Genomic DNA, 25,555 nt, shown 5'->3' with positions numbered 1-25,555 from the left:
CCATTGGACCACTGCCTGCTCTGAAAAAACCTTTATCCTAACATTCACAAAGGGGAAGGGGTCCCATGGGGACCCATTCCCTTTTGCGAATGAGTTACCACCAGTGTGACACTGGTGGTAACTGCGAGTTGCTTTGCGACCGCATTCGCGGTCACAAAGCAATTCCGAATTGCGATGCGAGTAGCAAATAGGAAGGAACACCCCTTCCTATTTGCGAGTCTCATTCACAAATTACGAGTCGGTACCGACTCGCAATTTGTGAATGAGTATCGCGTTAGGCTGTTTGCATGGCGCAAACTGCGATTTTCCCAGTTTGCACCATGCAAACGGCTTCCTACATCTGGCCCTTGGTGCTTAATTTTTGCTGGTGTTTTCGGTGCTTGACACAAGATCTTTTTTTTTAAACACCAGCACTTTTTTATGAAAACATACCATATGGTGCCACTCTCAGCCTGTTTTGTTTAAGTGTTCAGGAATTCAATGTATTGCTAAATAATGAAAGTTGAACTTTCAGGTCATCCCTAAGGCTTGGGTGACCTGCAAAAGTCAAAATGCCACAATTGTTGGTAACGCTGGCACTGCCATTCGTGCCACTGGTAGCAGTGAGGGTGTTGCCAGTTGCACTGGAATGCGTTGAGCTATGGCACTTCATCTTTACAAATAAAGCACTGTCTACAATATATTACAGCACCGCCGACCGCGTATAAATAGAATACAGAGTTGGACTTTTCACCTTATATTTGGATGAAACACAGGAACCACCACAAGTTTTTAATCAGGATCACCCAAATACACAGTAGATTTGTGGTTGCAGACCTGTCTTATAGCTCACTTTTAATAGACTTTGATCACAAGGTTCATAGCTGTCTATGCATTTTGCTATCAAAGATAAAAACAACACTAGCAGCAAAATATACTAATAAAGTGGTTTGCGAATTCCTAATAGCGAGTTTTTGCTATTCACTATTAGAAAAATCACAAACTGCGATGTACTACTCTCAAATTGGTCACAAGGGTCCTGCCTCATTAATATTCATAAGGCAGGTTGTAATTTGCGACCCATTTGGGAATGGCCACAATCACAGGGATGGTGGCCTGCTAGGGTCAGCAAACCACCATGTTTGTGAATGCTTATTAAATAAAGCATTTTTTGTTGTTGTAATGCAGCCCGTTTTCATTAAAGGAAAACGTGATGTATTACAAAAAGAAAAAGTTTACTTTTCATTTTTTAAGAGTAGACAGTGGTCCGTCCAACCCCTGCCTGCTCTTAATAAATGGTGGTGCCCCAATTCGCAAAAGCGAAGGGGCCCCTTGGGGGACCACTTCCCTTTTGCGAATGGTTACCACCTCTTTCACTGAGTCAGTAAAGTATGAATGTTTTGTGACCACATTCTGGCTGCAAAACAGTCATACATACCAGTGAGATTCAGTATTAGGAAGGGACGCCCTAAATACGCCCTTTCCTAATACCGAATTGCAAAAGCAACATGCGATTCGGTAACAAAATACTGAGTGGCATTTTGACTTTGGTACAAGGCAAATAGCATTTTTCCGGTCGCAAACGGCCCAAAAATGCTTTGTAATTCTGGCCCTAGATTCCTGGAACAATACTGTCGATTCAGTTTCTCCTACAAGTGCCCATGCCAATGTTAGCACACTCAATAGTGGTGAGAATTAACCAACTGTTCGGCGGCACAGTTCTCTTCTTCAGGGCCCACTTTGCCTTCACCTTAATGCCATTGAGTTGCCTGCTGGGGACACTGATTTCATGAGTACAGTTAGAAAAATAGGAAGCAATTTGGTGGACTCAGACCAAACAAGTAGTTCATATACAAATGTTTTGCAAACCCTTTTCAAGGGTGCTGGTGACGGAATAACATAACCAACACTTGGCACGTCAGAGTTTCTGTTTAGTTCCCTTTTTTGGGGAATGGGTATAATTAGTGATTCTGGGCAGCCATCTGGCAACTATCCCCTTTTTGTGGTTGGCTAAAATACCACTCACAAAAGGCTGCTCACCAAATTCAATGTTTAAAAAAAAAAAGTTTAAACAATAAAGTTTATTAATGTAAAAGTAATGCAATCATGAATACATTTGTAAAGTACAACAATGTAGAGTAAGATAAACCTATACGTGTCAAATAAGAAACAATTGATCATCTGATTTGTAAGTATGACATAGTTAGCTATATAAAACAAGTAATAAACAATTAAACAGCATAAGCATTAAAAGCAAAATTGGGAATCAGTGAGGCTGAAATATTTCTTGGATATTAGGAAGAGGTGCAAATTACCTTTTGGCATTTTCATTTAACCCCTTCGCTGCCAGGCCTTTTCCCCCTCCTGTGCCAGGCCTTTTTTTGCCTATTTGGGGCAGTTCGCGCTTAGGCCCTCATAACTTTTTGTCCACATAAGCTAACCAAGCCAAATTTGCGTCCTTTTTTTCCAACATCCTAGGGATTCTAGAGGTACCCAGACTTTGTGGGTTCCCCTGAAGGAGGCCAAGAAATTGGCCAAAATACAGTGAAAATTTCGTTTTTTTCAAAAAAATTGGAAAAAGTGGCTGCAGAAGAAGGCTTGTGGTTTTTCCCCTGAAAATGGCATCAACAAAGGGTTTGCGGTGCTAAACTCAGCAGCTTCCCAGCTTTCAGGAACAGGCAGACTTGAATCAGAAAACCCAATTTTTCAACACAATTTTGGCATTTTACTGGGGCATACCCCATTTGTGCAATTTTTTGTGCTTTCAGCCTCCTTCCAGTCAGTGACAGGAATGGTCATGAAACCAATGCTGGATCCCAGAAACCTAAACATTTCTGAAAAGTAGACAAAATTCTGAATTCAGCAAGGGGTCATTTGTGTAGATCCTACAAGGGTTTCCTACAGAAAATAACAGCTGAAAATGAAAAATATTGAAATTGAGGTGAAAAAACCATAAATTTTTCTCTACGTTTTACTCTGTAACTTTTCCCTGCAATGTCAGATTATCGAAAGCAATATACCGTTACGTCTGCTGGACTCCTCTGGTTGCGGGGATATATAGGGTTTGTAGGTTCATCAAGAACCCGAGGAACCCAGAGCCAATAAATGAGCTGCACCCTGCAGTGCGTTTTCATTCTATACCGGGTATACAGCAAATCATTTGCTGAAATATAAGGAGTAAAAAATTGCTATCAAGAAAACCTTTGCATTTCCAAAAAGGGCACAAGATAAGGTGTTGAGGAGCAGTGGTTATTTGCACATCTCTGAATTCCGGGGTGACCATAGTAGCACGTGAATTACAGGGAATTTCTCAAATAGATGTCTTTTTTACACACACCCCTACATTTGGAAGGAAAAAATGTAGAGAAAGACAAGGGGCAATAGTACTTGTTTTGCTAATCTATGTTCCCCCAAGTCTCCCGATAAAAATGGTACCTCACTTGTGTGGGTAGGCCTAGCACCCGCGACAGGATATGCCCCAAAACACAACGTGGACACATCACAGAAAACAGAGCTGTTTTTAGCAAAGTGACTACCTGTAGATTTTGGCCTCTAGCTCAGCCGCCACCTAGGGAAACCTACCAAACCTGTGCATTTCTGAAAACTAGAGACCTAGGGGAATCCAAGGAGGGGTGACTTGTGTGGCTCGGACCAGGTTCTGTTACCCAGAATCCTTTGCAAACCTCAAAATTTGGCTAAAAAAACACATGTTCCTCACATTTCTGTGGCAGAAAGTTCTGGAATCTGAGAGGAGCCACAAATTTCCTTCCACCCAGCGTTCCCCCACGTCTCCCGATAAAAATGATACCTCACTTGTGTGGGTAGGCCTAGCACCCGCGACAGGATATGCCCCAAAACACAACGTGGACACATCACAGAAAACAGAGCTGTTTTTAGCAAAGTGACTACCTGTAGATTTTGGCCTCTAGCTCAGCCGCCACCTAGGGAAACCTACCAAACCTGTGCATTTCTGAAAACTAGAGACCTAGGGGAATCCAAGGAGGGGTGACTTGTGTGGCTCGGACCAGGTTCTGTTACCCAGAATCCTTTGCAAACCTCAAAATTTGGCTAAAAAAACACATGTTCCTCACATTTCTGTGGCAGAAAGTTCTGGAATCTGAGAGGAGCCACAAATTTCCTTCCACCCAGCGTTCCCCCACGTCTCCCGATAAAAATGATACCTCACTTGTGTGGGTAGGCCTAGCGCCCGCGACAGGATATGCCCCAAAACACAACGTGGACATATCACAGAAAACAGAGCTGTTTTTAGCAAAGTGACTACCTGTAGATTTTGGCCTCTAGCTCAGCCGCCACCTAGGGAAACCTACCAAACCTGTACATTTTTGAAAACTAGAGACCTAGGGGAATCCAAGGAGGGGTGACTTGCGGGGCTCGGACCAGGTTCTGTTACCCAGAATCCTTTGCAAACCTCAAAATTTGGCTAAAAAAACACATGTTCCTCACATTTCTGTGGCAGAAAGTTCTGGAATCTGAGAGGAGCCACAAATTTCCTTCCACCCAGCGTTCCCCCACGTCTCCCGATAAAAATGATACCTCACTTGTGTGGGTAGGCCTAGCGCCTGCGACAGGATATGCCCCAAAACACAACGTGGACATATCACAGAAAACAGAGCTGTTTTTAGCAAAGTGACTACCTGTAGATTTTGGCCTCTAGCTCAGCCGCCACCTAGGGAAACCTACCAAACCTGTGCATTTCTGAAAACTAGAGACCTAGGGGAATCCAAGGAGGGGTGACTTGCGGGGCTCGGACCAGGTTCTGTTACCCAGAATCCTTTGCAAATCTCAAAATTTGGCTAAAAAAACACATGTTCCTCACATTTCTGTGGCAGAAAGTTCTGGAATCTGAGAGGAGCCACAAATTTCCTTCCACCCAGCGTTCCCCCACGTCTCCCGATAAAAATGATACCTCACTTGTGTGGGTAGGCCTAGCGCCCGCGACAGGATATGCCCCAAAACACAACGTGGACACATCACAGAAAACAGAGCTGTTTTTAGCAAAGTGACTACCTGGAGATTTTGGCCTCTAGCTCAGCCGCCACCTAGGGAAACCTACCAAACCTGTACATTTCTGAAAACTAGAGACCTAGGGGAATCCAAGGAGGGGTGACTTGTGTGGCTCGGACCAGGTTCTGTTACCCAGAATCCTTTGCAAACCTCAAAATTTGGCTAAAAAAACACATGTCCCTCACATTTCTGTGGCAGAAAGTTCTGGAATCTGAGAGGAGCTACAAATTTCCTTGCACCCAGCTTTCCCCTAAGTCTCCCGATAAAAATGATACCTCACTTGCGTGGGTAGGCCTAGCGCCAGCGACAGGAAACACCCCAAAGCGCAACGTGGACACATCCTAAATTTTGGAAAAAAACAGAGGTGTTTTTTGCGAAGTGCCTACCTGTAGATTTTGGCCTCTAGCTCAGCCAGGACCTAGGGAAACCTACCAAACCTGTGCATTTCTGAAAACTAGAGACCTAGGGGAATCCAAGGAGGGGTGACTTGCGGGGCTCGGACCAGGTTCTGTTACCCAGAATCCTTTGCAAACCTCAAAATTTGGCTAAAAATACACGTTACTCACATTTCTGTGGCAGAAAGTTCTGGAATCTGAGAGGAGCCACAAATTTCCTTCTACCCAGCGTTCCTCCAAGTCTCCCGATAAAAATGATACCTCACTTGCGTGGGTAGGCCTAGCGCCGGCGACAGGAAACACCCCAAAGCGCAACGTGGACACATCCTAAATTTTGGAAAAAAACAGAGGTGTTTTTTGCGAAGTGCCTACCTGTAGATTTTGGCCTCTAGCTCAGCCGGCACCTAGGGAAACCTACCAAACCTGTGCATTTCTGAAAACTAGAGACCTAGGGGAATCCAAGGAGGGGTGACTTGCGGGGCTCGAACCAGGTTCTGTTACCCAGAATCCTTTGCAAACCTCAAAATTTTGCTAAAAAAACACATGTCCCTCACATTTCTGTGGCAGAAAGTTCTGGAATCTGAGAGGAGCTACAAATTTCCTTCCACCCAGCGTTCCCCCAAGTCTCCCGATAAAAATGATACCTCACTTGCGTGGGTAGGCCTAGCGCCGGCGACAGGAAACACCCCAAAGCGCAACGTGGACACATCCTAAATTTGGGAAAAAAACAGAGGTGTTTTTTGCGAAGTGCCTACCTGTAGATTTTGGCCTCTAGCTCAGCCGGCACCTAGGGAAACCTACCAAACCTGTGCATTTCTGAAAACTAGAGACCTAGGGGAATCCAAGGAGGGGTGACTTGCGGGGCTCGGACCAGGTTCTGTTACCCAGAATCCTTTGCAAACCTCAAAATTTGGCTAAAAATACACATGTTACTCACATTTCTGTGGCAGAAAGTTCTGGAATCTGAGAGGAGCCACAAATTTCCTTCTACCCAGCGTTCCCCCAAGTCTCCCGATAAAAATGATACCTCACTTGTGTGGGTAGGACTAGCGCCCACGAAAGGAAAGGGCCCAAAACACAACGTGGACACATCACATTTTTTTATAAAAAGCAGTGCCTACCTGTGGATTTTGGCCTGTAGCTCAGCCGACACCTGAGGAAACCTAGCAAACCAGTGCATTTTTGAAAACTAGAAACCCAGGGGAATCCAAGATGGGGTGACTTCCGGGGCTCTGACCAGGTTATGTTACCCAGAATCCTTTGCAAACATCAAAATTTGGCCCAAAAAACACTTTTTCCTTTCATTTCGGTGACAGAAAGTTCTGGAATCTGAGAGGAGCCACAAATTTCCTTCCACCCAGCGTTCCCCTAAGTCTCTCGATAAAAATGGTACATCACTTCTGTGGGTAGGCCTAGCGCCCACAAAAGGAAATGGCCCAAAACACAACGTGGACACAACATATTTTTTCACAGAAAACAGAGGTGTTTTTTGCAAGGTGCCTACCTGTGGTGTTTGGCCTGTAGCTCAGCCGGCCCCAGGGTGGGGGGGCAGAAATGCCCTAAAATAAATTTTCCCCCCCAACTCCCACCCCCCCCCCCGGGAGCGACCCTTGCCTACGGGGTCGCTCCCCCTGCGTGACATTGGCGCCAAAAAACAAATCCCCGGTGCCTAGTGGTTTCTGCCCCCTTGGGGGCAGATTGACCTAAAATTGGCCAATCTGCCCCCAGGGGGGCAGAAATGGTCTAAATACAATTTGCCCCCCCAGGGGAGCGACCCTTGCCTGATGGGTCGCTCCCCATCTCTAAAAAAAGAAACAACAAAAAAAAAAAACACAAAAAAAAAATTGCCCTGGCGCCTAGAGTGTTCTGCCCCCCCCCCCGGGGGGCAGTTCGGCCTAATAATAGGCCGATCTGTCCCCCGGGGGGGGCAGAAATGGCCTAAAATAAATTTGCCCCCCCAACCCCCCCCACCCCCCCCCGGGAGCGACCCTTGCCTACGGGGTCGCTCCCCCTGCGTGACATTGGCGCCAAAAAACAAATCCCCGGTGCCTAGTGGTTTCTGCCCCCTTGGGGGCAGATTGACCTAAAATTGGCCAATCTGCCCCCAGGGGGGCAGAAATGGTCTAAATACAATTTGCCCCCCCAGGGGAGCGACCCTTGCCTGATGGGTCGCTCCCCATCTCTAAAAAAAGAAACAACAAAAAAAAAACACACACAAAAAAAATTGCCCTGGCGCCTAGAGTGTTCTGCCCCCCCCCCCGGGGGGCAGTTCGGCCTAATAATAGGCCGATCTGTCCCCCGGGGGGCAGAAATGGCCTAAAATAAATTTGCCACCCAACCCCCACCCCCCCCCCCCCCGGGAGCGACCCTTGCCTACGGGGTCGCTCCCCCTGCGTGACATTGGCGCCAAAAAACAAATCCCCGGTGCCTAGTGGTTTCTGCCCCCTTGGGGGCAGATTGACCTAAAATTGGCCAATCTGCCCCCAGGGGGGCAGAAATGGTCTAAATACAATTTGCCCCCCCAGGGGAGCGACCCTTGCCTGATGGGTCGCTCCCCATCTCTAAAAAAAGAAACAACAAAAAAAAAAAACACACACAAAAAAAATTGCCCTGGCGCCTAGAGTGTTCTGCCCCCCCCCCCGGGGGGCAGTTCGGCCTAATAATAGGCCGATCTGTCCCCCGGGGGGCAGAAATGGCCTAAAATAAATTTGCCACCCAACCCCCACCCCCCCCCCCCCCGGGAGCGACCCTTGCCTACGGGGTCGCTCCCCCTGCGTGACATTGGTGCCAAAAAACAAATCCCCGGTGCCTAGTGGTTTCTGCCCCCTTGGGGGCAGATTGACCTAAAATTGGCCAATCTGCCCCCAGGGGGGCAGAAATGGTCTAAATACAATTTGCCCCCCCAGGGGAGCGACCCTTGCCTGATGGGTCGCTCCCCATCTCTAAAAAAAGAAACAACCAAAAAAAAAAACAAAAAAAAAAATTGCCCTGGCGCCTAGAGTGTTCTGCCCCCCCCCTGGGGGGCAGTTCGGCCTAATAATAGGCCGATTTGTCCCCCGGGGGGGCAGAAATGGCCTAAAATAAATTTGCCCCCCAACCCCCACCCCCCCCCCGGGAGCGACCCTTGCCTACGGGGTTGCTCCCCCTGCGTGACATTGGCGCCAAAAAATAAATCCCCGGTGCCTAGTGATTTCTGCCCTCTTGGGGGCAGATTGACCTAAAATTGGCCAATCTGCCCCCAGGGGGGCAGAAATGGTCTAAATACAATTTGCCCCCCAGGGGAGCGACCCTTGCCTGATGGGTCGCTCCCCATCTCTAAAAAAAAAAAAAGAACAAAAAAAAAAAACACAAAAAAAAAATTGCCCTGGCGCCTAGAGGTTTCTTCCCCCCCTGGGGGCAGAAATGGCCTAAAATAAATTCCCCTCCCCCCCAGGGAGCGACCCTTACCTAAGTGGTCGCTCACTTTGCGTGAAATTCACGCAAAGAAACAACTCCCTGGTGTCTAGTGGTTTCTACCCCCCTTGGGGGCAGATTGGCCTCATCAAAATAGGCCAATCTGCCCCCAAGGGGGGCAGAAATGGGCAAAATATAATTTTCCCCCAAGGGGAGCGACCCTTGCCTAAGGGGTCGCTCCCCACCAAAAAAAAAAATAATTAAAAAAAAAAAAAAAAAATGGTCCCTGGTGCCTAGAGGTTTCTGCCCCCCCTGGGGGCAGATCGGCCTAATAGTAGGCCGATCTGCCCCCAGGGGGGGGCAGAAAAGGCCTTCCCGAAAATATGCCCCCCTGGGAGCGACCCTTGCCCAAGGGGTCGCTCCCTTTTGTCAATAACAATAAAAAAAAAAAAAATCCCTGGTGTCTAGTGGTTTCTACCCCCCTTGGGAGCAGATTGGCCTCATCAAAATAGGCCAATCTGCCCCCAAGGGGGGCAGAAATGGCCAAAATATAATTTTCCCCCAAGGGGAACGACCCTTGCCTAAGGGGTCGCTCCCCACCTCAATAAAAAAAAATGAAAAAAAAAAAAAAAAATGGTCCCTGGTGCCTAGAGGTTTCTGCCCCCCCTGGGGGCAGATCGGCCTAATAAGGCCGATCTGCCCCCAGGGGGGGGCAGAAAAGGCCTTTTGACAAAAATGTCCCCCCTGGGAGCGACCCTTGCCCAAGGGGTCGCTCCCTTTTGTCTATTTCAATGAAAAAAAAAAAAATCCCTGGTGTCTAGTGGGGTTTCAAAAGCGGGATTGCAAGCAATCCGGCTTTTGAAACCCTCGGAGGGACTTCAAAGGGAAGGAAATACTTTTCCTTCCCTTTGAAGCCCCTCCGGGCCTCCCAAGTGATTGAAAAAGAAATGCTTTTGCATTTCTTTTTCAATCGCGCTGGAAGCAGAGCTTCCAGCGTGACGAGGGAGGCCCCTGTGACACATCCGCGCGCACGAGTGCGCTGACGTCACAGGGGGGGGCGGGGGGGGGTCGGGGGTGGAAGGGGAAGGTCTTCCCCTTCCATCCCCGACTTGGGGGGGAAGGGGGGTGCACGGGGGGCGCGCTAGCGCGCCCCCAAGTTCCCCTGTGCCATGGACGAGATGATCTCGTCCAAGGCACAGGGGAACTGTAGCCTTGGACGAGATCATCTCGTCCAAGGCACAGAAGAGGTTAAGTACTTTGTTATTGGTGACCACAATTGTTGAAGTTTTAAAACACGGGTAATAGGATGCATGTATTCAGTATCTAGTCTATGATTATAGCAAACTTCATACCACCAAGCTTTAGATTAAAGCTGCTTTGAGTCTTTCCAATGTTTAGTGATCTGCTGGAAAGCAATTGCTAAAAGGACATCTAGTATTTGTGTGCTAAATGGCATGTTAGCCCACGTATCCAAAATGCTTCCTAGAATTACGTTATGAATGGAATATGGCTTGCTAGTAGAACATATTAAGTGTATTAGGGACCAAACATGAAGCCAGAAAATAGAAATGTTGGGACATGTAAATATCATATGTTTCAGGTCAGCTTGAGATGTGAGGCAAGTCCAACAGGTATCTGGAATATCTGGGTTGACTTTATGAAGGAAAACTGGTGTCATAAGAAGTCTCTTATATAAAAAGAACATTGTTTGTGTTATATTCGCTGCCCAAGAGGATCTTCTAATTTTGATCCAAATCTGCTTCCAGGTTGATACAGGTATATTAATGTTAAGATCATTTTCCCAAGCAAGTTTAGCATTAGATTTATGTTGATATTTTTTATTGCATTGCAATAATGAATAACTGAAAGAAGCTTTTAGGTTTGTTTGTAAAAGATTTGTGAAACTGGCGTATGGTGGTGGGTAGATGGAGAGGTAGATTGAAAATGGGTGTATGATTGAGAGATTATATTTAGTAGAGTTGATAATCTGTGACAAGAATTGGACGGTAGGACAAAGAGGTTTTGAGCTTGTGAAAATTATATAAGGGAGTTCTGTTGGTATAACTGTTTAACCCAAATTAGTCCTTTAGATCTCCAAGTTGACCAGTAAATGGGTCAGTTCTTTATTCGTATGAAATGGTTCTGCACCGAAGCCAATAAGGTGCATGTATAAAAGACTAAAAAGCTTTTTAGATTTTCGCATAAAGGCTAAAAATTCATGGAAAGATAAAGGGGGCAATATCTCGCTTTCTAAGTCAGCCCATAATGTAGTATATGATGAAGAATATTAGATCAAATGTAAAGACTGATTTATAATGAAAGCTTTATGATAGTTAACAAAATTCAGGAAATGTATGCCCCCTTCTGCTTTAGGGTGTTTCAATTTAAGTAATGGCATGCAAGGCTTGTTGTTACTCCAGAGAAAAGAAGTTAAGACTGAATACATTATTTTGTACCTTTTAAGTGGAATGTTCAAGGAAATATAAGATATAGTAAAGAGGATGATGGGAGCCAGCATCCTCTTAATGGTATCTAAGCGGCCCTACCAGATAAATGGAGGGGGTGGTACCTAGCTGGTAATGATGTGATTTTGATAAGGCAAGTTTCTAAATTAGCAGTAAGAGAAGCATTAAGTGATTTAGTGAATTGAAGACCCAGGTATTTAAGTCGGGAAGATTGCCATTTACAACTAGAGGAAGAAAAATCTTGTTTAAAAGTGAATTTATTTAAAGGTAGATGTTCACATTTGTCTTCATTCAATTTATAACCAGACACTAAAGCGTATGATTGAACTTCAGACATGAAAGCAGGAAGAGGGATTGAGGTTGCAATATAAATGATAAGATATCATCTGCATAAGCAGCTAATTTGATTTGAAGAGGATTATGAGAAAAAACACGTATGTGAGCATTGTGTCAAATCCTAGATAAAAATGGTTCAAGCACAAAGTTAAAAAGAAAAGGAGAAAGGGGACATCCTTGTCTTACCCCTCTTCTGAGGATGAAATATGAGGATATTAACTCATTAGCACAAGTAGCAGCTCGAGGGGATGAGTATAAGAGTGAAATTAGATTAATGATTTTGGGACCAAGTCTGAACCAATCAAGAGTATGAAATAAAAAAGACCAATTTGCTTGGTCAAAAGCTTCCTCAGCATCTAATGCAATGGCTGCCAGGGATTCGGGCAGCTATGCAGATTTAATTATAATATTAAAGAACAAGTATTATCAGAAACATATCTGCCTGAAACAAATCCTGACTGCGCCATCCCTAAAAGATCAGGAAGAAAAGAATCCAAACTAATAGCAAGTGCCTTAAAAAAAAAAATGATAGTCAAAATTTACTGAGGAGATAGGTCTGTAATTTTGCATTAGTGATGATCTTTTCCATGTTTCGGAATGAGGCAAATGAGTGCATCGAGAAATGTATATGAAGATGTAGAAGAATTGGATAAGGAATGAATCAGTGTGCAGTTTGGGTAAAATAATTTTAGAAAAGTGGATATAAAATTCTGTTGTGAAGCCATCTGGCCCTGGTGCTTTATCTTTTTTTGAGGGATAGCAGAACAAAGTGTAGCTCTGAAGAAGAGATATCATTTTCCAAGGACGCAAAGTTTAATTGAGAGAAATATGGTTTTTGAATTGAAGAGAGATATTGTAGAATATCAGGATCAGAGTCTGAGGGTCATTCTGACCCTGGAGGGCGGCGGGAGCCGCCCGCCTGGCGGGAGCCGCCAAATGGCCGCTCCGCGGTCAGAAGACCACGGATGCCATTCTGGCTTTCCCGCTGGGCCGGCGGGCGACCGCCAAAAGAGCACCCGCCGGCCCAGCGGGAAAGGCCCTGCAACAAGGAAGCCGGCTCCGAATGGAGCCGGCGGAGTTGCAGGGGTGCGACGGGTGCAGTTGCACCCGTCGCGATTTTCACTGTCTGCTAAGCAGACAGTGAAAATCTTTATGGGGCCCTTTCAGGGGGCCCGTCCACTGCCCATGCCAGTGGCATGGGCAGTGCAGGGGCCCCCAGGGGCCCCACGACACCCGTTCCCACCATCCTGTTCCTGGCGGTAAAAAACGCCAGAAACAGGATGGCGGGAAGGGGGTCGGAATCTCCATGGCAGCGCCGCCATGGAGATTCAGCCCATGCAGGGGAAATCCGGCGGAAAACCGCCGGATCCCCTTTTCTGACCGCGGCTTTACCGCCGCGGTCAGAATGGGCTGGGAAGCACCGCCAGCCTGTTGGCGGTGCTTCCGTGGTCCCCGGCCCTGGCGGTCTTGGACCGCCAGGGTCGGAATGACCCCCTCTATGTCTTTAGAATGGGTCTGATTGGTGTCATCTAAAATTGATTCAATGAGTAACGTATTCTGCTTAATTTTAAGACAATTTGCTAGTAATTTCCCAGATTTGTTTTGTTCTCTGTAGTATTTGGCACTAGACTTAAGGAATCTGTGGATACCTTGTTAAAATGTAATTTGGCTTTAATAAGTGGTTGCAACAAGTGTTGCGTATGTGAGGTTTAATAAATGTGTTTAATTTCTTCATACTATTGCTTAGATTGTAACTGAGTTTGTTTCTTTTTCCTAGAAACATAATTAATAATAAAAGCACGAGCGGAAGCTTTAAAAGCATCCGAAGCTATATGAAAAGGGTTTGCTTCTGAGGTATTAAAATGAAAGCATTCGTGAGAGAAAGAAGTAAAAAATAAAGTGAAAGCAGTATCTAAAAGTAGAGAATTGTTGAATCTCCATCTCCCGGGATAGTTATGTTTGGGTAGACAGTCTTGTTGAATAGATACTGGTGCGTGATCACAGAATAGAATTGAGCCAATGTCTGCAGCATGGAGTGATTGAGTAAGATGATGTGAAATAAATATGTAATCTATTCGAGATTGTGAGTGATGAACTGGGGAAAAAGATGTGTATTCTCTTATGGATGGGTTATATCATCTCCAAGCGTTTGCTAAATGACGTTGCAGGATAGCTTGTGCAAATGTTTTTTGTGATTTGTTTGGGATGTAATGTGTTGATGAATGTCTGTCCTGAAAGGGATCAACAAAATTATTACAACCACCTGCTAACACCAGATTAAAATCATGGAATTGCATGAGTTTCTGAGAGATGTCAGACCAAAACTGACAATCTGGAGCATTAGGACTATATACATTAAACAAAACAATTGGAATTTTTAGTTTTTTGAGTAGCTTAAGGAGTACCCTTCAGGTTAAACCCCAAGGAGTGCATCTTCCCTCATACCTGGATAACGAAGCCTGTAGTTTAGGAAGACAATGTCCCCATGTAGATCATGGGTTTGGCAGTCTAAGCAAATAGCTGTAGCGAAGCAATCAGCATACCGTTGTGGTCATCTGGCTGGAATCTCCCTCTAACGTGTTTGGGACAAAGGAGTGTTTTTATAATAAAACAGTTGGCATTCTAAAAAATGGTCTCACATATGAGTGTGTGTTTTTCTGTCAATGTTGTAAACACAGCATTCCAGCTTTGTTGGGAATCCTCTCTGACTGTAGCCTTGAAGAAAGCGCAGAGTGGAATAAATGTCCTGCTAAGAACGTAATGCTTTCCTAGGCGAAAGAACATTGAGATAAAGAGAAACAAAACAGCACCGCAAGAATGTAGCTATTGCTAAAAAGTAAAGCAATGCTAAATAAAATATAACTGGATCACGGCAAGCCTAGTTTGCTAAAATAACATGTCTAAAATATGACTAATATAGCTAGATAACACCCCAACCTCAGAATGCCAGATTCTTTCAAGGGGTGTAGTAGTTTTCTTTGCCTACTTTTATTATAGAGACACCATTGAAGAATAATCTATTCCAGGGATTCTCTCAGCTTCTGATCACAAGATTTATTTTCTCTTTATGGAAATGCCCCACTCTTTTGCTCTCCGTCATCTGTAATTTGTTGTTGCTTGCATGCATAAATAGCCATATTTCTGAGTTTGCATTGATTTAGGGTCTGTTATAGCCAATAGAACAGTACTTCTTTCCAGGTCATTCCTTTTAGTTTTCCCTGCGCCTTATCTATACCTTGTGTACCGACCTAAGCAACCCTATCTTGTATGGTTATGTGAATAATTGTGTTGTGTACGTGTAGTTTGGGTTACCCTCCTTGACATAGTTGTTTTACCCTCTGTTTGATATGTGTTCAATATATTTGGCGAGATGTAAAAATGGGTTTATTTCAAATTGTTTACTGTAAACTAACATTTTGACAATACTCCTAGGCCCTTCTTACATACTCTGGCACCGTCTTTAATACATCGTTATATAAATACCTTGTCAACAATAGAGAAATTGCAGTTAAATGATTCCCCTTCTGTGCTATTTTTGTGCATTTACATTACTGTGGGATTATCAGGTCACCATATAATTTGTACTGCTTTGATGGATCACAGCAAATTGTTTTATTTACTATCCTGACTGCCATGTTACAGGTGCTGTAGGCTATAATACACCTGTCACATGGGGGATGGAAGACCTGCCACATTTGTTAGACATTCTTCCCCTGCCAACCCCAAAACAAGGCCAAACGTCTTTTCATGTGGTGTCAGCGATGCATCCTCAGGAGAGTCTGCCACAGCTACCTTCCGACTATTACTGCTTTTTAGCAGTGCAAGGCATCAGGAATTACTCCTTCAGCTATTTGTTGTATGCCATCACAAGTGCCTCTGTTTGCAGAAAATGTTTGGTTCTAAGTCCAATGCAAGAATCCTAGTCAGTCCAAAGACTCAAACTTTATTTTGACCTGTACTCTCCATAGAAATTTCAGGATATTGCAGGATTTGTCCTCCCACTAAGGATCAAGTTTGAGTGCCCAAAAGCTGTTTTGATCATTTGCACAATCAGATGACCAGATCAGATCACAAATCAGACCAGACCAGATCAGATGACAAATAATAACAATGACTCCAGGTAAGCTCTGGAGGTCAAACTTTCAATTTTTTACCTCTGATGCCATGGCATCACCAAGGGATCCAGTGCTTCCAACTGCGCTTGCCCTCAAGGCCAGGAGCTGCAGCATGAGCCAAAGTGCCACCTTAAGCACAAAAGTATCCTTTGTGTGAACACAAACATCGCAGGTGACCAGTGGGTGACCCTCTCTAACAGAGAAAATGCAGCAAGCGATTCTTCCAAGTGTATGTCATCAGCGACTAGCGCAGACAATAAACCCCCCTACACAGCACATTATCCCAGATGCGTCAGTCCTGAAGTCAGTCCTGAAGGTTCATGGTCTTCTAGGGACTGCAGCATGCAAGCGAGAGGGGTCTGTCTTGAAACATAACGACTATGCAGTCTTCTTGGTCTAAGCTAGCTTTTCCCCTGAAGTTTATGTTAATTGCTAATATTATCAGTATTTGCAGAACAATCACCACGGTTCATCTTGGTTTTAATTTTATTAAAAGGTACAGTATTTAATAATTCAGTGGATGTGTCTTATTTTTCTCCTCAGTGACCCATTTTGCTTCTGCGTTCTTCTACTTCTCTATTTATTTTCGTTTTCTCACCCAAGAGGAACGTTTTACTAAACTTAATTAGAATAATAACGGGGATACCTGGGAGAGTCTGTATATACTATCATTTGTTATTGATCCTCTCAGTTTTATGTTTTACTTATTTTAACAGATCCTTACATACATAAAAACATCTATTTCTCTGTTAGCAATTTAAAAAATGGAACAAACAGAAAGTAGGTCTTTTGAAGAATTGTCAATGCTATTTGAACGCAAGGCCAATAGCGGTGCAGACAGGCAAAGTATGGGAGTTTAAAAAAGTGGGCAAGGACTCCCTTGAAGATTAAGCAGCTGGGCATATGCACGTGTTTTCATTACAATGCTAATGTGGTCATATGCGGGCACTGCATATGAGTGATGCACTACTTATTGCTTCTTATGGCACTAAAACCTCTCTGGCATCCAATTATGAGTATACCATTATTGGGTTATATAATTGTGGAAATATACTAGTTGCAGCTTTCTGTTTTCACTGGAGCAACATAAATGACTATAAACACAGACAAAATGAGCAAAAAATAACTGTAAATAACAACTGTTAGAAATGGGGTCTCTAGTTGGCAGTGGTTTGCACCCTGTCCAAGTAGGGACCCTCACTCTAGTCAGAGTATGGGAGTCACACAGATAAGATAACCCACTTAGTAGCTTGGAACAAGTAGTCAGGCTTAGCTTAGAGGCAACGTGTAAAGAATTTGTGTACACACAGAGTAAAACAGTGAAAATACCACAAAAGTACTCCACACCAGTTTAGAAAAATAGCCATTATTTGTCTCAGTAGAATAGGACCAAAACAACAAAAATCCAACATGCACAAGCAAATATACATATTTTCAAAGATAAAATCTTAGCATAGACCTTAGAAAAACAATAGCTCCAACTGGAGCTATCACCAGTCATTCCCAACAGTCAAATGCCATATCCACGAGGGGGTGCAGGACGGTCATGGAGTCGCATGGACCCCAGGTACAGTACCTTGGAAAATGAGGGAAAATAATACATTGCCAGGAGTCGGGGAGATGAGGCGTTGCTGGAACCGGTGCAGTGTCAGTTCCTTAATGCTACTGGGGAGGTAAGGCATTGGTTTCTTAGAGCTAAGCAGAGGAGGTGAATCGTCAGCTCCTTATAGTTGCCGAGGAGGTGATGCGGCATCTTTGGCGAGGCGTTGGTACCTTATGATAGGGCAGGGTAGGTGAATCCAGCAAGTCAAGGCGTGAGGTGTCGACTTTGTGGTATCACGAGCACACCACCTGGCCACAGGTGCTGCGGTGCAGTCGGAGTCAGGTGTCACGGATGCCAGTGGCACAGCCCTCGGAACTCCTCTGTGGTGGGACTTCTGGGGTGCTGCGGTGGCATCGGGCCTGTGGCATCAGTCATTGCACTCAACTATGACTCCGGAGCAGGCAGCGGCATGGAGTCGGACAGGGCAATGGTGCTGGTTCCAAAGTCGCTCTGTAATCGATGTGCTTGTTTCTTCTTGATTATACCAGAAATCACTCAAAGGCCACATTAACTGGATTTGGCACCTCTTGGCAAGTCAGGATTCTCAGCAAGAGAACCCAGGTGCTGGCATTGGAAGTATGTGATGTCCCTGAGACTTCTTAATAGGAAGCAAGCTCAATCCAAGCCCTTGGAGAACCTTTGAAAGCAGGATGTACAAAGCAAAGTCCAGTCCTTTCATTCCCAGGACAGAGGCAGCAAGCAGCAAGCCAGCACAGTAAAGCAACAGGCAGAGCGGCAGTCCCTCCCACAGCATCCAGCTCTTCTTCCTGGCAGGATGTCCTCAGTCTAAAATGATTCTAACTTCATGGGGTCAGAGGTCCAGTACTTGTGTCCATTTCTTCCTTTGAAGTAGGCAAGTTTCAAGGAGAAATCTTTGTAGTGCACAAGACCCTGCCTTTTTCCTGCCCTGACCCCAGACCCACTCCAGAGAGCTGGAGATGGCTTTGTGTAAGGACAAGCACAGCCCTATTCAGGTGCAAGTGTAAGCTCCTCACACCACTCTAGGTCAGAAGGACCTATCAGGATATGAAGGGCACACCTTAGCTCCCTTTGTGTGACTGTCTAGAGTGAATTCATAAACAGCCCAACTGTCATCCTGACCCAGATGTGTATTCCAAAAACTGGCAGTGGCACAGAATGGTTGAGCAAGAAAATGCTCACTTTCTAAAAGTGCCATTTTCAAACTTACAATTTAAAAACCAACTTCACCAAACGATGTATTATTAAATTGTGAGTTCAGAGACCCTCAACTCCATACATCTATCTGCTCCTAATTGGAAATTACACTTGAAAGATATTTCAAGACAATCCCCATGTACCCTACGAGAGAGATAGGCCGTGAATAGTGAAAAACGAATTTAGCAGCATTTCACTATAAGGACATGTAAAACACATCTGTACAAGTCCTACCTTTTAAATACACTCCACCTTGCCCATCGGGCTGCCTTGGGCCTACCTTAGGGTTGCCTTACATGTAGTAAAAGGAAAGGTTTGGGCCTGGCAAGTGGGTGCACTTGCCAGGTCGACATGGCAGTTTAAAACTGAACACACAGATACTGCAATGGCAGGCCCGAGACATGTTTGCAGGGCTTGTGGGTGGCACAATAAGTGCTGCAGGCCCTCTAGTAGCATTTGATCTACAGGCCTTAGGCAAACCTGGTACACTATACTAGGGACATACAGGTAAATCAAATAGGCCAGTCATGGATAAACCAATCACCAATACCACTTAGACAGAGAGCACTTGCACTTTTGCACTGATCAGCAGTGGTAAAGAGCCCAGACACCCAAAAGCCAGCAAAAACGAAATGCAACACAGTCAAAAACAGGAGGTCAGAGGCAAAATGTGTTGGGATAACCCTGCATAAAGGGCCATTTCCAACAACGACTGAAATGTCTACAAATATAATTCCAGTCATTTTATATAGGTAGGTTAATGTGAATGTAGTGAATAACCTCATAAATTTGTTAACAGATATTCAAAGGTATCTTTGAGATCTCAGCAAACATCTCCTACAGACGTTCTTCAGTCAGTGAGATTTTATATATTTTTTTAAAGGTTTCTTTTTCAGTGGACTTATTCTTTGGATCCCAATAGATCCTTTACTGATTCTCTGTTTATGGTGCCATGAATACACTTTTATATGAAGCAGTTATAGCAGACTCTTGCCTATTTAGGTCATACAGCAAGATCAGAGGGTCTGATGTTAAGAGGCTGCTATTATTTCATTAGAGCCCATTGCCAAATTGTTACTGGCCCTGAACCTGAGTGATAGGCCGGAACCTGAGGCCAGGGTCTATAAAAAGGGTTAAGGCATTTAACAACCAGCATAGCTCGAGGCAGAAGGACTATAATGCTATTGGAACAGTCCACCTACTGAGGGTTGAATGTTCTAAATTTAAAAGTGAGACATATATAGGGCCTGATTTAGAGTTTGGCAGACCGGTACCATGTCACAGATGTGATGTATATCCTGTCTGCTCTATTACAAATTTATTTCATCCTATAAATACCTGTCCACAAACTTTAAATCAGGCCCTAACTTTGGAATTTTGGATCAGAGGGTCTATAAACAACTATTATTGGCTGTGAAACACTCTATTGTCTAAAAAGAAAAGTTAAACGTTACAGCAACAATCACACATCTTCATGTAACCATAAAGGTACAAAATGTATTTTATTTGCTTGTCATAAAGCAAAAAGTGCTTAGTGAAAAAATGTGCAAACGTGAAGTGCAGTTAGTAACTGCTTTACCTAAGGTTTCATCCTCACCAGTGGGCTTTAAGAATGAATCTTCAGTCATATGTTTATTGTTTTAAAAAGGCCAGCTAATCAAATCCGGCTACCATGCAATCAAAAGTGATTGATTAAACGGAATACCTACAAAATAGTCGAGATGCATTATGGGACTAGAAGTCCCCAGTAATTTAATTGAAAAACAGATAATGGAGCTCCAAATAGGAACTTATTAGCTACATATTCTATGGCCACCAACTGCAATGGCCTTAGATCCATATGATCAACATTTAACCCATCCAGTATCTGTGCATTCATGTGCAAATAATAATATGTACATTCATCTGACTAGAACCAGTTAATTAAAATGATAAACCTGAATACTAATGTAAAAGAGACTTTGGGGTGAGATTGTTAGATTCATATGTATTTATATAGGTACAGCTGAGAACAGCATTTTAATAATTACCTAGATCACATATCATTGAAACTGGATTTTTTAGGTTCTTTGAAAATATGATTGAACAATCTTTAGCAGAGTTTAAGAGCATTGGTGTAAGAGTGAATAACATATTTATTTATTCCATTTATCTTAAATTTAATTATCAGTTGCCACTTCTTGGATTAGAATCTTGGTGATGGATACTTGCAAATCTTAATAATTTTGGATCAAAGTTATGGCAGTTGTTAAAAGTGTGCCAATTGATATTATTCATCTCTCTTTTTTATAGACTAAACATAGGCAAAGTTGTCTGTGTGTACTCTCAATGTACAATAATTTGCTTTGTCATTGTAAAGTATGTATGGCATTTGCACTCTTACAAGTCAAAAAGCTATTTTTAAAAACATTTTTTGTTAAGTCCCATAACAGATTCACATGTGTTCAAATACAGTTCACAGCTCACATACAGTCCCCACGTTCGCAAAATCCAACAGTGTGCAGTCAGGTATGTGTGCTTATTTTATAGTAAAATTCACAACCTTTTAGTGAGTTTATCACATACATATTCCAGTAATAGGACTGCTTAACATTTAATTGTGAAGGCAACTTATTTTTCAAAATTGGATCGGCCATTAATAGGTACTGATGTCTATTACTTATCTTTCTGAGTTTGTTAATTTGGTTAAAATATCAAGTTAAAAAGAGTTCACCTGATTGATCTTCATTTTTGGGGCATCTGTTTATCAAATTAGCAATTCTTTCCTGTCTTTGAAATAGACTTTTTACTAGCTTCATTTAATACTGCATCAGGATAACCCCTTTTAATAAACCTTTTTCCATATTCGTATTTAGCCCTCTGTTGTGCTACAAGCACACATAAATTGTGGTGTGTGCAAGACAACTATTTGCTCTTAAACTACTAGAGGCAAAGACAGGTCTTTTTATGTGCGGAAACTCTGCACTGGTAAAGGTACTACTGGTAAATCCCTGTGTGAACAGCAAAACATGCATTCTTACACAAAAGTGTACTTTTTTTTTACAGGCCCAGAATGTACAGTGAATACAGTTGTTCAGGCTTGTGCTGTGGTGAAATTCCACTACAGATTATTGAACGGACTAGTACAGTGATTCCCAACCTTTTGACTTATGTGGACCCCCATTTTAACATTAATGGAACCCAGGGACCCCCACAGAATCATCATTGGAATCCGGGGACCCCCGCCTGAGTCATTACTGGAAGCTGGGGACCTAATTTGTCAATATTTGTTAATATTTTTTCTAAGCAGTCGCGGACCCCCTGAGAAGGCTTCACGGACCCCCAGGGGTCCCAGGACCACAGGTTGGGAACCACTGGACTAGTACATATTACCACTATTAAAAGATCAACTGGGTCTCGGCCGTATCATTGGTCACACATTTGGTGTTTTTTTAAACCCCAAATGAGTGTTGAGTAACAATTTCCAGGGCCACGGGACATAAGTGATTTTGCGGCCGTAGAGTTTTCTGACTAACTCTGGAATTGCCGCATTTGACACATAATCCACCATCTGCTCCACAATCTGCAGATTTTAAACAAAAACTCTTTGTAGCTCAAATGAATTAATAGTTACTAAAAACAAGGCAACAAAGGTCGCCTTTGCAAAGGTTGACTGGTCACATTTCTGTTTTGGTATTAATGAGATGAAACCTTAGCCCAGATAATGTAGCATGTATAAAAATGATAAAATGCTAAAGTAATACCATCAAAAAATGTGATACATAATTTATCTTTTGTCGCTGCATGATTAAGCCAACCCTACCACATAACTTGGTCTTCCCCTGCCGCATAATTCCAGTACTAATAACGATTTCTGACAAACAGTAAATAGTCTGGTAAAATTAAATGTGCATGCAACACTTGCTAGGTATTCTTTGCTACTGCAGTATTTTATGGTGTGTTATTGTAAACATTCTTTTCAAAATCGAAACAAACTTGTTAAAATAAAAGCAAACGACAGATATGTATACTACATAATACACTTTTGTAGCTTTATTGATACTGCTTTAGGAACAGAAGGATCAGCAACATGCCAGGATGCTTTAACAAAGACCTTCCAAGAGCACTGCGCATCCTTGATCTTAATTTTAAAAGAAAACAGTACAGGCGAGCTGCTTATGAGCAGCACTAGTTTGATCTATTCAAATTACTTACCACAAGCTGTGACAGCAGCACGCTAGACTGTAACGGATTTGTGTTTTGACGTGAGTGAACTTTATTGCCTAGCGTATCAAAAGCTGAAATTTGCGGATTGGCGCAAAGCAGCTGTTAAAAATAAGGAAATGTGGTATGCACTGTGATCACAATGCAACTCTTTAAAAAAGTACACATCAGTAATTGTTTCTGAAGTTGTTGAGGTTTCGTTAGCACTAACAAGGCTTTTCTGAGCTATACATGTCAGATGACCAGACCCAAAAAATCCATTGGCTGCTGGGAGCTACAAGGGTGTAAGTGCACATATGTGGACTCAGATAGACCATGAGAGCTAAGATGGCCTCGCAGAAATTAAATGGCCATTACCACGGTGTATACTAGAAACTTGCAGGACGTGTCATCCCAGTTCAGCAAAGGCAACAGAAGAATTGGATGGCTTGTCTCCATCTGCATTAATATAATTCAACTCTCACTCTTCTACCCCCCCCCCCCCCGCACTCACACTTGACAATGTCGTTTGACACCATTCTGCCTTCATTCAGGTGAAGTATTCTAAAAACGATTAAGCACTCGCCACCCGAACGAACATCACCATGGCAATTGCTTGGAAGCCCATTGGATGCTCGAGTTGAATGTGACTCCCATCTGGGCAATTATCCAGGAGAATCCAACTCCCTTCTGGACAACTATCCAGCAGTATAGCCATGACTAATCTACTAATCATTTCATTAGATCAGCAAGCTGTGTTCTAAATCTGATTACCCGATTATCTGATTAGGAAACTGTTGCAATCAGAGAGCTTGCCTTCAGAGATTCAGGATGCACATAGAGCTCAAATAGTCTGTGTAAGAGCCTTGCTGTGACCTTAGTATCACTATTTTCTGTCTGTGCTTCCCTCCCACAGGGTCCGGCACCCCAATGTCCTCCAGCTGATAGACGTTTATGAGACCCGCAAAGAGTACTTCATCTTCATGGAGCTGTGAGTTACTGAGAATACAATTATTTATCATAGTATGATGAATGAATAAGACTGTAAATGGAAGATTGAGCCAGTGAGAAGGCAAGACAACAAGCCTCACAGTGCAGCAGCCAGCAGGCCAGCAATTAGTGAATGAAATGTGATCAATGAGTAATTGATCAAGGTGGGTCAGTGAGTGTATAGCTCTGCAGACAGGTGGATGAAGGCATGTTGATCTACTTAGTGTTGAGTTAGACAGCTGTGACTGAATGTGAGAAGTTGAGACAATGATGTATTGTAACAGCTCCGTAGACAGAAAGGTCAAGAAAGACAGAGTTTTTGTAATAGTGAATGAGACAATGAAAGAGATAGTAAATTAAAGAAGGTGTAAAATTGTGACTACAAATGTGAGTGATGCAAAGTACCTTTGATGCCAGTGGTGAACAAGAGAACATGAACAAACAGGGAAGAGTAAATTATTTTTGAAGTATAGCATGAAAATGCTGGTGGGCAAATGAATGGCGAAAATAATGCATAGAGAGAAAATAAATAGAGTAAGTAAGAGAAACTGCTTGAACGATAGAGTGTGCATTAGTGTTTGAAAGTGAAGACGCAGGGGAAAGTGAACGAAAGACAGGGAGTAAGTGAATAACGAAATATGTTAATGTAAGTCTGTGAAAGAACCTGAAGTGCATCAGAAAATGCACACGTGAGATCAGAAGGAAGTGTGCAAGAAAGTGAGAGAGTTAAAATGTGAGTGAGGTAAAAGGAGAAAAAGCAAGTGCAGGAATGGTGTTTCAGTAATACGGTGACAAGAGCACTTGTGAACATGAATTTAAACAATATAATTATGGTATAATTTCACACGCTATGCAAAAAATCAACATAAACATGCTCTACTCATGGGGTTTCTAGGAGCCACTCAGCTCCTGCAGTAAGCCGCAATCATAGAAGATTCACAGGCTGAAGCGCAACAACTATAACTTTGAATATGAAAGAATAGAGTGCTGAATATGCTTCTTTCTTTTTAAAATGAGCTCAATTCCAAAAATCTTAAAAGCAATGAAGTAAATCATCTGTACTGGGGGAAAGTGCTCACCAGCAAAGTAATAAGCAGTACTATGTCTGATAATATTGGCTTTTGTACATCAAAAAAGAATTGTCAACACACACATACACACACCAGTTACAGTACTGACAGCACCAGTTCTATCTTCCTTTCTAACAAAGGACTGTTATGCCAGGCAACAACCGTGCTGGTAGCATAGCTGAGCAAGGTGAGAGAGAGCTTAAGCATGTAGATTCAAAGGAATAATTATAATAATCTAGGAAGGAGATTAAGTCTAACAAATTTATTCTAAAAAATAGAACAAATTTCACTCAAATAACTTGTGATCCAAAGACTGGGGAATTTAATACAATTAATTTAATCATACTTTAATAAAACTGAATGTTACATTGTTTTAAACTGTGAAAGAAGTTTTGGAATATTTCATATTTACTTACTAAATGTTTTACGTTGAGGTTTTTAGACATTAAGTAACATGTATTTACATTTTTAACGATGTTAAATAATGAAATGTAATCTAGCATTATTTCCTATGGGGTATTTTTTAGGTCTCTCCCTCCATTATTTTCGGCTGGAGAGTGTTGTTGTACCCATTGTTGGCTATGCGTGGTACTGGACGTACTCCAGCTATGCACGCTGGCATAAGTTACTAATGTTTTGGGTCCGTATTTGGCTGTAGTAACTTTAGAAGTGCAGTATTTAAGTAGCAATGAGCTTACTCTTTTCTCAATGGGTACTTACCCTTCCTAAGCTGCTCCCTAACCTACCTGAACCCCTTCTTACTCCTCCCTAAACCCCTCTCATTAATTAAAAAGTATGCCTCTTTTTGTAACCACTCACCTTGGTC

General features: G+C 43.1%; 1 protein-coding gene across 3 annotated transcripts in view; it reads left to right on the top strand.

Annotated features, from left to right (window-relative positions):
- The window catches only part of CAMKV (CaM kinase like vesicle associated), a 483,421-nt gene that overhangs the window by 355,899 nt on the left and 101,967 nt on the right, over positions 1-25,555 (top strand). For all 3 annotated transcript variants that reach the window (XM_069206828.1, XM_069206830.1, XM_069206829.1), the window contains one exon: positions 23,586-23,660. In XM_069206828.1, the coding sequence (XP_069062929.1) occupies positions 23,586-23,660 (75 nt within the window). The remainder of the gene's footprint in view (positions 1-23,585; positions 23,661-25,555) is intronic.

This window comes from Pleurodeles waltl, chromosome 9 (assembly GCF_031143425.1).
Source record: "Pleurodeles waltl isolate 20211129_DDA chromosome 9, aPleWal1.hap1.20221129, whole genome shotgun sequence".
NCBI lineage: Eukaryota > Metazoa > Chordata > Amphibia > Caudata > Salamandridae > Pleurodeles > Pleurodeles waltl.
Note: the sequence above shows the minus strand (reverse complement) of the source record. Positions and strands in the feature narration are given on the sequence as shown.